Source organism: Schistosoma mansoni, chromosome 1, assembly GCF_000237925.1.
Source record: "Schistosoma mansoni strain Puerto Rico chromosome 1, complete genome".
In the NCBI taxonomy this organism is placed as follows: domain Eukaryota; kingdom Metazoa; phylum Platyhelminthes; class Trematoda; order Strigeidida; family Schistosomatidae; genus Schistosoma; species Schistosoma mansoni.
The window spans coordinates 35,007,247-35,019,884 of record NC_031495.1 but is presented as its reverse complement, the minus strand read 5'-3'; the positions used below and the strand labels follow the sequence as shown (position 1 = coordinate 35,019,884).

The window sequence follows — 12,638 nt, the reverse complement described above, 5'->3', positions numbered from 1 at the left end:
ACCACAGTATGAACTATGAATCAATAGAGATGAATGAGGTATATATTATATAAATCTACCGATATCTATGCAGTTTGATATTTCTAGTTGTTGTAATGGTTTTCTCCGATAGAAATAAGTATATCTATTTTATTGTATCGATGTAGTTCATAAGTTTTTATTTTGCTAGTCTTAATAGAGTAAAAAGTGTAAATTTCCAGCTTGTAATCTCCAAGACAACTATTACCGCCATTTGGATACTTTAAATCAGTCACTAGGCAATCATTTATTCCATATACTTTTAGTCGGTTGAAAAGTTGATTTGATAAACATTTTTTCTCATCAATTAAGACATATTGTAAGGAAAACTTTCTTTCGAATCCTGTTCACATCCAAATTAACGTTACAACAAGGTCTATATAAAAACACATAGAATGTCATCTGTAATTAATGTTAGTCATAGGGGAAATTTATTCATTTTGGAAAATCTGTTCGACTATGTACAAGTTGAGATAAACCATAGATTATCGTCTTTTCCTGTCATTTTTAAACCTAATTGTATATCGCAGCTAATGCAAACTACGAATTAAACGTTTACGTTTAATTTAAATTAATACGTATACTAGTACGTCCTTTACTCTTATGTTAATCTAAACTGAATGTTACTAATGTTTATGCTCACACTTGGAAGACATTTCTTAAATATACATACTGATATGAAACAAAAACAAGAGACTATAACGAAAAAATGACTGTTTTGACAAAAGTACTGTAATAGATTCATTGAATGCTTTTGTCAGCTTGTTTTAGAACTTGGGAGATAATCTACGACTCTATATAAATTGTAAAACGTCTTCATTCATCAAATTGTTTATAGACAAATTTATTTGGATATTTGTCAACAAAATATACAAAACAACAACAGTTAAGGAAATCGACATAAAGATTACAACAGGATATATTAATTACTTATTGTAGATTACAGCACAGACTGACGTATGTGCGTCAAAATTAAAAACCTAGATTCCCTGTACGGCTCCCCTGTCCTGGTATATGCCTCCTCAGCAGTGCACATTCACAATTCTTTCTCCAGAATAGAATCCAAGACGTTCGGAATAAGCTGGAATCCACTATTGCATATATGTTAGTTCACTGCATTCACAATATTGTGAAATCATCTTTTATTACCGAAAGAGGACAACGGTTTCACATATGACATGCTTGAACTACACTAATGCCAACTTTTTTTCACTAGAACACCTAGAATTGAGCCTCAAAGTTTGTCACTGGTGCGCACAGGATTATTATCTAACTACAAAGTTTGTGGAGATAGTCAACTTTTGATAGATTACATCAAGGACTACACATTTTCGGGCAGTCTCACACTAGAACAAGAAATCTGTATAGTGCTGTAGTGCAATGCAAGCCCATATAGCTTATTCTGGCTTTCGGACGGACCAATTTATTCATTCTTCTCGAATCACATTTTGACCTCGTTAACTATTTGCTTATCAACCTTGACTGTTTTAATATGACCGTATATGTGTGCACTTCTTATCCTATTCATCGAATTTCTGTAACTTATTTTTGTTCGACTATAAATATCGACTCACGCTTGGATAAATAGAGTTGGCTCACTCGCCTTCTCGATTGCGCGTCATTTTGTTTCCCTTCGCTTTCCGATCAGCTATTGTACGAAATATACGTATTCGAAAGTCGACTCTCGTATTTGATTAATTCTGTTATTCACTAGCGCGATTTAAGTCGATAATTATATACGAGGATTGGCAAAATGCGTATTTTAATAACAATCGGAAAACGATCTACCTAGAGTCAGATCTAGGGCCACTAATGTGCTTCCAGATTTTTGACTAAGATCAGTCCGTGACGTAATCTATGAAAATTCAATTGTCTGTACAAACCTCGTATACTAATTAGTTATTAGTCAACGTATGTTATACTGAGTTGTTCTGATAATTAGTATTTATGTAAGAGTATAGCTAGGATGTAGTATTAAACAAACTCATGGGTTTGAATCTCATGTGCGGAATCGTGGATGCGCACTGCTGAGAAGTCCCACACTAGAACGAAACGACTTTCCATTGCTTTCAGGTAATCAATGGTGGTCAAACATTCATCGATTATTGAGGAAACGTAAAATTATGTACAATATTATTATTATTATTATCCAGTGTTAATAAAACTAGTAATTGAAACTAATAGCTTAAAATAATAGCGTATAAAAAACCAACCTATGTAATGAGGATAATTTTGAATTTTGATTTACCTTAACTCACTATTTCATATACTATTTTTTGGATGTTTTAGAAGTTGTCCTCTTAAACAAAATGTACCGGTTAAAAGGATTGGTGGTCTTTTCCTATCAGATCATGGTGTTAAAGTTGAAATTCCACCATATGCATCTACTGGACGTCGTGAACGAATTCTTTGTGGAGCGTTTCCAAGCACAGCTAGAGGAGTTATAGGACCTTGGTTAGGTCCAGATATGCGAATGGCAAGTGAAGTACACATGTTATATTCGCCTGTCAGATTCAGAATGCCAGTTGCTGTATTTATCCCTTTCTCTTTTGCTGCTACCCGTGAAATGTATCATCCGTCCGGATCCATTAATATACCATTTGAAAGCTTAAAAAGACCTGATTCTAAAAGTTCATGTAAGCTAAAATCAAATATTACCCAAAATGTAAAATTTCATTAATTACATCTACAAAACAACCTATAATTGCTTTTTCAGTAATCCACTCAAGCATTTCTACTATTCCTTTACTTCCTAAACGATCTAAACTAGTTTAGGTCCTACAACATTTTATCCAAATAAAAATAAGATAATAAACATTCATGATTTGATTTCATTGAAATCATGATCAGATGTAAGTTAGATTTATGAGGTATAAATACTCATTGCATCAGATAATATATATTTGATGATTTACTGTTCTTTGAGTTGAATTACCGAATTATAAGCATGATTTTATTTATTTTATATACATATCACAATTTATTGGCTGAAGTGACACCTAGTCAATTGAACTAGTACATCAGTTTCAGTTACATAAAACAAAAATCAACAAAAGTGGAAGACGATATTTAATTGAATGAGAGTTAAGAACATCAATGAGTATAAAATAACTAATATTGAATGATAGAATGTCAAAGATTTATATAAAAATGGTTGAAACAATATGCACTATGCTGTGACTTTTACTCGGTTAGTTATCACGTGAACTATTCACCAACCAGAATATGACTTATAAAACCTTAGCACTGTGACACAACAATGACTTATCGACCAGTATGAGAAGCCTGGCGTCCTTATTGGTCCTTTTTTTGCCTAGACCATCCTGTTGAGTCCAGAACACCAACATCAGCTTCTACTATACGAGTCATTTATTTCAGACATACTTTTTGTCTATATACAAACAAACCAGACCACATCACGCCATAAAATAAAAAAATAACAATTATATAGGACCAAGCCAAAAAGTGGCTGTAATTGTGAGAAACTGTAATTAATAAACGGGGTATAACTTAAGAATAATAAGTTTTATAATAGTGGTTTATAGGTCAAAATAAGGCTTATGATGAGAGGAGTATAAATTTACATAATCTAGTGACACAACAGTAATACAATAAGAATATATATATATATATAATATTAGTCCACTAAGAGCTCTAAGAAATTACTCATAATTTAATCTTCACTAGGATATAATACACCATCGTAGCCTATTCTATTTAGGAAGATCAATAGTATCGAAAATAACCACTTCTATACATGAACTCAGCTCCATTTAATTTAATTTCCACTTAAAATGAAAATTTTATCTTCTTATAATGACATTGAAACAATGAAAGTACCCAGAACTGAGCTACAGGAACTTACACTACCATCAATATTGTATTGTGTCAATCAGTTTGTTTAATAAATAACTACGGAGTGTGGTTTTTTTTATATCTGAATAACGGCAAAACTTCTATCCTGTAATATTGCCTAAAAGAGATTTGTTCCCCAAGTCACTCGCTTGCTACGTGTCTTTGTACTCTCTTTGTCTAAAGAAGCTTGGATAATAAAACAAGGTAAATCATAGTCTACAATCAAATGACGTTTTATAAATCAGTTACTATGATATATAATAGCCTAAAAGATATTCTATTCACTGTTTATTTATGACATTTACGTTTACGACAAAAAAATAAAGATTTAGCTTGAAGTTAACAATGAAAAAATTCCGTGATTTACTATGGACAAAAGGTAGAGGGTAACCAGATCTATTAGGTAATCATTTATTTGACTGAGTCCAGTAGCGAGATAGAAAATTCCTAGTTGAGTTTCCTAAAGTAGTAGTAATCTTTGATTGATCACAGAGCTAAAGATTATCTTTATTTAACTCTAAATTTTGAACACACTATGGTTCTGATTTCTTCATTTCCCGATTCACTTATCCCTTCTCAAACTATACTCTTTGTATTTAATTTTTTATGATTACTGATATTATTTCTTAAGCTCCTTTTTTAGAGCATCAATTTCTTCTTTCTGTGTTGACATCAATAAGTCACCTTGAGTCGATGAGTATGGCACTAATAAGTTGTTTTCAATAACTTGTGAAAATTCTAATAAACATTGTTATATATGTATATATATATCACTTATTCTCATTACTTCATTGTAGTGCATAATCGTATTCAATCAAGTAAAACTTCAGCTAAACTAAGAGGAAAACCACCATACTCAATGCATTTTGATGATCATCTTTCAACAGTACCCAGTTTAATTAATGCTAGAAGTGTTTCATTACTACATTGTCGTCTTGGAGATGATTGCTGGCATGTAGTGAAAGAATTTACGGTAAACGATATTTTTAGTTTAACTGATGATGAATATTACTATTTTGTGATAAAACCAAAAATGAATACTTAAAATCACTAATTAGTTCATCTCTGGAGTACTTAAAGTACTCAAATTGTACTTTTATACTTTTAATAAGAACTGTGATTTGAGTTGCATTCTTAAGATAACGGTCGTCTTTACTCCATTAAACTCATCCTTCAAATTATAAATCAATCACAAACTTTGTTTACTGACACAAAATTTATAAGAGAGAGATTTAACTTTAAGATTTAAGTTAAAATGAGTAGTAGATAAAATTAATGCGAATAAATCTATCAATCAAACATTAATAACGTCTGTTACCTGTCACATTAAATCATTATAAACTCATTTGTTCTTAGACGAAGAAAATCATGGTAAAAATAGAGGCTGGTTACAAAATGTAAATGAGCATATGAAAATCAGACGTTAAAGAGGGAACATTATCTCTGTTCTAAACATGATACTTTCCATGAATATGTGTATATGAATAAACATGGATGCTGATTTTTTTTCAAAAATAGGATTTTTAATTGTTAAAGAGCTATACTCTTTAGTTATCGAATGCTTTCTAATAATAATAATAATCACTTAATTATATTGATATACGCGAACGAATTCAGAATTTCCATGTGATATGTAACATGAATTAACTTAGAATACATGACGAAAGTTCAGGACTAGTATGCATGTACAGATTGTTAGATTTTAAGAAACTGTATTGTTGGATTAATTAATTTCTCCACTTACCTATTCTGTTTACAGTACAGATCAGTGAATAAGAGAAACCAGGATTTAGCTCACAGCTTTACGTTGCATATGATGTTAGAAATACTACCCACAGTTTATCAACAGTTGACTTGAAGCATTGAGATGATTTTGATCTCTTTTTACTGCCGTATTTTACAGTATGTACTAGTGCATAAAATACAAGAAATACATATCCTCAATCTATTCGAACGATATTTTTCATATCTCAAACCACTATATGAGCAGTGTCGTATCTAATTTTAAGGTTTTTGGTACCACAAATAAATCGATTGGTGAGTTTTATGAATTTGTTTAGTTCGGAAAAGTCAGCTTAGGTTATATATTTATATTGCTTCAATGAGAGATAGTACTTAAAGTAAGAGGAGATTCTAACTAATAACTAGAACAAGTAGAAAAACATAATTTTGGTTACTAAATCTATTAAATATCATAAAATCAATGACTTGTTTTAAACTCACATAACCTATAACTAACAGAAGTACGTTTTTTTCTTCCACGCATTTGACCATTTGTTCAATTCATTACTCATTATTTTTATCAATTGACTTGTGGATTAACCCTCTCTACCACTTTATAACATGACATGCTGGACTAATTTCATTACAACCCGGAACTCTGAGTTATTCATATAACTAATAATGATATTTAAGAACTATTATTTGCCTACATTGAAATTAAAGATTTATAGGTTACTTCTTTGATGCAAGAAATATATTATTTTACTGCTCTTAGATTGTTCAACCAACAATCCCTTATGCCGACTGGCCATTAGAAGCTTGTGAATTGACGTTACAAACAAGTCGATGGTCAGTAAATGGTAGTTCTTCAGAGAATTCCTCTTCGCTTCCAATAAAACTTGGACAATTATTATTGAAGAAAAGTAATTTGGACAGTGCTAGAGTTAAACAAAATTATAATCGATCAGAAGATGAAAAACTACCGTATGATTTTGCGAATAAAATCGAAAAATATTGTGGTGGTGTTTACATTTACACAGAAGAATTAAATCATTGTTATGTGCTAGTGAACTCGACGAAAGCAGAACAATTTTGTATCAGTCCTAATGGTGGATTATTTTTATCTCCATTACTTGATCCATTCTTGTCTGTACGTATACCAAAACGCGTCTGTCCTACTTTTGAACAAACTATTTTCAAAGTGAGTATTTCGTTTGAACTTAATACTGACTATTCAGTAATAGTATACATAATAACATGAAAACATTCCAATAAATATGAAATAGGAGAATGATTACATCTGGAAGAAAATCTATTTGCAATAGGATTCATTTTGAAAGCTTTAACATTTTCTTTTATTTTAAGACTCATATTTTTAGGAGGATGAGAGTTTCAGATTATATAAATTTAATAGTAAAACTATGCATTTTGCAACCCACTACTCAAATGAATCACGTATCGATAAATATACCTAAAATCTATTTTGAAAAAACGATAATTCCTCAGACTGACAAATAGCAACAAAATGGGTTATGGTATTGTAGAGAACGAGAACACAAGTGGGGATAACCAAATGTATTTGAATACAAAATCACAGAATATCTTAGTAAAATCTAAGAACCATACAGCAAATACTTCATTTGCAAAATCCCAATCAATTGTCTAAAATTTGACTGTTCCTTTAGCAAATATCAGTCGATAGTCTCAGACTTCATTGTCGCTTCATTTCCACATCAATCGTTCTCTGTTCTCGTTCTCTTTTCTTCGATCTTCTTAACCTTCTACCTCCAGACATTTCACTTTTGATTGATGCCATATACTACTTATATCTATCGACACCAGTAGCACACACCGCAGTATAAATGGACACCACTCAATATTCTTATACTCCTCTCTTCTTTTGCATGAATAAGATTGTAATAAGAACTAAATTGACTAGATGTTATTGTAAGCCTAATTGTTCTCTTTGAATTTTTTTCTGTACAGTCATGAGGACTAAAAATGATAGATGAAACAAACGTTTGTAAAAACGACTTATAAGTACTGTTACTGTCATACAGATACTAAACATAAAGAGAGGTGATTTTCGAAAAAGTCGGTAAAACAATACTTAGGTAATATCCACTGTAATTTAACTGAGATTCATGATGAGTTACTGTTATGGTAGTTTAAGAATACAATATACCGCATTTCGATATATATTATTATGAAATACTTTTCTTTACAATTAGACATCAATTAAATAACCAATGGAAACTAGAGAGTAGCAGATAACTTTTCTATTCTACACCTCAGTTCCATACTGATGTGAATCTAAAACAGGATTAATAACTTCTCTTTCTAAATTCACTCATTTATTTAAAACTTGAAGGATTATTGGTAGTATGATCACTGTAAAACCTGGAGGTCACGAACTCAGTTTATGAAGCCCCACATCTGTGGTGCCTCACAGTATGTGGAAATAACTGTTAATCGTTTTCACAGTCAGTTTATAACAAAAAGTATCTTCAGCTCTAACAAATTTTCACGAGTCGCCTAAAAAATTAATTTACTATTAATTATAGTTTATTGTATTCAGTATTTTAGGTAAATGTAAATCATTATTTTATAGAATTTCAATGTTCTGGATTCTCGTTCCATTTTTTTTCCGATTTACATTGTGTTATTTGTAACTTCATAGAAAATAGAAATAAGAAATACTTGGTTGAATTCAGCATGTCAATTCGATTCACAATTCAATGAAATTGAAGGTTGTTCTAACATATTTGAATTTCAACTACAAGATACAGAATTGAAAAGACCTGCAACAATACATTTACCATTACCTCAATGGTACATTGATAAATTTAACAAATCCTTGGATTATTTAGTACAAACTAATATAATTGTAAATGGAATTGAAATGGATAGTTTACCAGGTGTACCTGTTTATCATGTAAAAAACTCAAATGTAAAATTATCTACTGAGGATAGGAGATTATTTCTTCTGTTTCAAGTATGTCTCCTCAAATTTCTATTCGTATTTTTTTATGGAAAAGTTTCATTAGACCTGCTACTAGAAGACAGAGGATAAGTGTTATATCGATCGTCCAGTTGATATATATGAACGTGCTGATTCCCATCAACGAGAGAGCAGTGAATTTATTGATCGCCCAATGATACACGAAAACCGTATGAGCAGTCTTGAGTACTTATCTGTCCTGCTTTCTGCCTAGCACAGCCAGTTAAGTCCAGAACACCAACAAGATCCTCTAAAGTATGAATCATTATTCACAAACATACTGGGTTTATATACCAAACAAACTGACCACATCGTACCATAAAATAGAAAATAACATTTGTACAATAATTGGCCAAATGTGGCTGTAAATAGGGGGAACAGTAATCAATAGACTGGGGATAACTCAAGAATGGTAAATCGTATAATAATAGTCTGTGGGTCAAAATAAAGCTTATAATAAGAGGGATACGAATATGAATAGTTTAGTTATTTAACAATTATATAATAGGAAATATAGATATCATAAATAGTTCTCAAAGTTACCATTCATAAATTTCCACGGGATATAACAATAAGATTCACCAATGAACTAGAGTTTTACTTGAAATATAATACAGAACTAAAGACTATACTTATTAAAAGTTCATGTAGTTTAAAATGTTCAATTATCTGATTTTAATTATGTCTAGTTAAAACACCAAGTTCAGCGAAGGGATCTCTTTTCAACGAATTTATTATCAAGCTGTACAGTCGTATATATATGAAAATGTTTTATTAAAGTACTAATTCCATGAGGAAATGTGAACACTAATAACCAAGATTATAATCAGATGATTAGAATGAATAAAATGTTTTGGTTACAATAATTAAAGGTCATTAAAGGTCATAGAGGTGTAAAAATAAATAAGATGATCTGATGAGTATTCATGAATAAAATAATGAGAATATAAGATATAAGTAAAGGGGAAATGGAGTAATAATAATAATAATAAAAGAATGATAATAATAATAATATTAAGGCCATGGTAACGATAATGATAAGACGTACTTCTTTTGTACGCATAGTTCTGGTTTGAGTTCATGGATGGTAAGAGCTTCGGCTATTTTTAAGAGTTTGATCCGAAGAAATCTGGGCAGATTTGAATGAACCATATAAACAACCTTAAGATCAGACTGTGGATCCGTAGAATGATTACAGTCGATTAGGTGTTCAAGTATAGAGCTCTTAACTACTTTCTTTTCACCTTTGTAGAACCAAACTGGGATATGTTCTCGTATCCGAGTTGAAAGCGAGCGCTGGCTACGGCCGATGTACCTTGCTCCACAAGAGCAGGTGAACTGGTAGATGCACATAGAGGCGACCAGACGCGGAAGCTTATCTTTTATGGATACAGAAAATAAGTTCTTGCTCGTGAAGGTGATTCGTAGTTTAGCAGCATTAAATGTCCTTTTTATCGTTGTTGTTAAACGATTTTTAATAACGTCTGATGTTCGATCACCTTTAAATTCCAGACTTATATAAAGGTTTTTCTTCGGCACTGAATGACTAGGTTTCCTGTTGACGCTACTTCTATTCATATTTTTCTCTATGAACCGGTCTGGCTAGCCGTTTTTCATCAAAGTTTTCTTAAGGAACGCGAGTTCTTCGTTAATGCATTCCGTACTACATATTCGATGTATACGATAACACAAAGTATGAATCACATTTCTCTTTCTGCTTAACGGAACCCAGCTATAGAAGTTAGTTAGTTGGCCATTCCATGTTAGCTTTCTAAAAATGGATCTTTTTAAAGAACCATTATTTCTTCTTACTAGACGTACATCGAGAAAAGGGATTGATTGGTCGCGTTCCCTTTCTAATGTGAAGTCTATGGAAGGGTGGCATGAATTAAAAGAGTGTAAGATATCATTTAAATCAATATTATCGTCACAAACGACAAATGTGTCGTCCATGTATCTTACGTATAGGTGGAATTGATTTATCATTGAATTGAGTTGGTCGTTTTCTAGTTTTGTCATGAAGCAGTCTGCTAGAGTTGGACCTAATGGAGATCCCATTGCAATCCCATCTCTTTGTCTATATATTTCATTGTTGAAACTGAACTGGACATTAAAGGTACAACGTAACAATAATTCTTTTAAATGTTCAGTTGGAATACCTAGATCTATGTTGTTAGAGTCAATATACTCACAAATATAACATATCGTTTCCGTTAACGGTACACTAGTGAATAAAGAATTAACATCAAGCGAGAACATGTGTTTTCCGGAAGTATTAACATCCTTAATACGATCAATAAATTGAAAAGTATCATGAATAGAATATTTAGATACTTGCCTTCTAACTGGTTCCAATTTTTCAGCTAACCATTGGGCTATTCGGTGGTATGGTGAGCTTGACATATCTAAAATAGGTCGTAATGGTAATCCTGCTTTATGTACTTTCGGTAGTCCGTATAAGTGTGGGATGATTGAACCCATTGGGCGAATGTGATCATATAAATCCTGGGTAATTATCTCTTTATTTTTAAGGTTTTTAATAACATCCGTTAGCTGTTTTCCAAGCAAACAGTGCTGAAGGTGATAGATAATAGAATGAATAGAACGGTGAATTAAGCAGTGTAGTTTCTAGTTGTCTTATACAACTGTGAATGCCGATTTATTACAATTAAGAATGTATAGGTTGTTAGAAAATTTGTATAGAAGCCTCGAATTTTGTTATCCAAAAATAAAACCTAATCGCAATCTTAACGATACTCAGTCTGTACAATTAAATGAGAAGTCTAAACTCACTGTAATAACCCACGGAAATGTTTGGAACCTGTTATCAACCATTTCTGATGATAATATGAAATTCACCACAATTATACAAATACATCAAAACTTTATTTCTCTTAAAGCTCGTAAAGTATCTCTGTATAATGATTTACTTCCTGTTTACTTATATTCTGTTAGTTTAATATGAGATTCTCTTTTTTGATAGACTGTTTGTAATTTAGATAGCTAAGATTAATAAACCATTCTATGGGATGCTAATTTGATCAATCTTTCTATCAAATGATTACCTTTATCAAATTAATATATATTGCTATATAAGAACTTACATATATATACAATATGTTATCTTAACACATCGTTTCACATCACAAGTCTCTTACACACTAATACATATACCTGCTTCAAACACTTTTTAACGTTGATTGGATGACCTATTCAGTATCCAATGAACGGGAGAACCATTTACCTATTTATATTCGATCATTTCAATGTTTGATTATATTTCCTTGAAAAAGCTTGGGTCAGATTGCCAGGCAAAACGTTGGATTTACTTCAAATTCATTCGCTGAGATTTTGCAAATATATTCTTCCTATTCAATGTAATATATATTGAATAATTTTATGAATTATTCACTTAAATTAACTTTACTAATCAATCTAGCTCCGGTTTGTTCATGGGCTAAATATATAAAAAAATGCGAACAAATAAACATATTGAAAATAGAATCATTGTGCAACTCTAAAAAGAAAAATCGTTCCTCAGAAAAGTTTCGGTTATATCTTTGTTTCGCTTTTTTTTAATTTTGTTATAATTAGTCTACATTTTATTGTACAGTAAAGATTTGATTTGAATCATAAGTACGTAAACTTATGTTGTACAATAACTTTAAATTCATTCAGTATTGTTTGTTTGAATCTTCTCATCGATTTGTTAGGACTGCAACTGGTAAGTCTCTAATTGGCATATGTGCATACTGTGTGTATTGCCTCAATATAGCCTTAATTCACAAGCATGGTAAGCAGAGATGGATAGTGGCTAGCAGTGGAATCCAGGACGCGCGTTTCGTCCTATTTGGGACTCGCCAGCTGGATTTACCTGCATCTCAGAGTTGATGTTCACTCTGGGACTCGAACCCAGTACCCTCGCTTCAAACGCCATCGCGTTATCCACTTGGCCACTGAGTCCTGATAGCCACTTGTTTGTGCGATGGGGTGAAGTTTAAATTCATTCAGCAATGTTTGTTTGAATCTTCTCATCTATTTG

General features: G+C 31.7%; 1 protein-coding gene across 1 annotated transcript in view; it reads left to right on the top strand.

Moving 5' to 3' along the window:
• Smp_141670 (hypothetical protein) overlaps nucleotides 1-12,638 on the top strand; it is a gene marked incomplete at both ends in the record, with an annotated part of 39,186 nt that overhangs the window by 461 nt on the left and 26,087 nt on the right. The window contains 4 exons of the mRNA XM_018794195.1: nucleotides 2,308-2,654; nucleotides 4,671-4,846; nucleotides 6,371-6,796; nucleotides 8,276-8,590. Coding sequence (XP_018648632.1) covers nucleotides 2,308-2,654; nucleotides 4,671-4,846; nucleotides 6,371-6,796; nucleotides 8,276-8,590 — 1,264 coding nt within the window. The remainder of the gene's footprint in view (nucleotides 1-2,307; nucleotides 2,655-4,670; nucleotides 4,847-6,370; nucleotides 6,797-8,275; nucleotides 8,591-12,638) is intronic.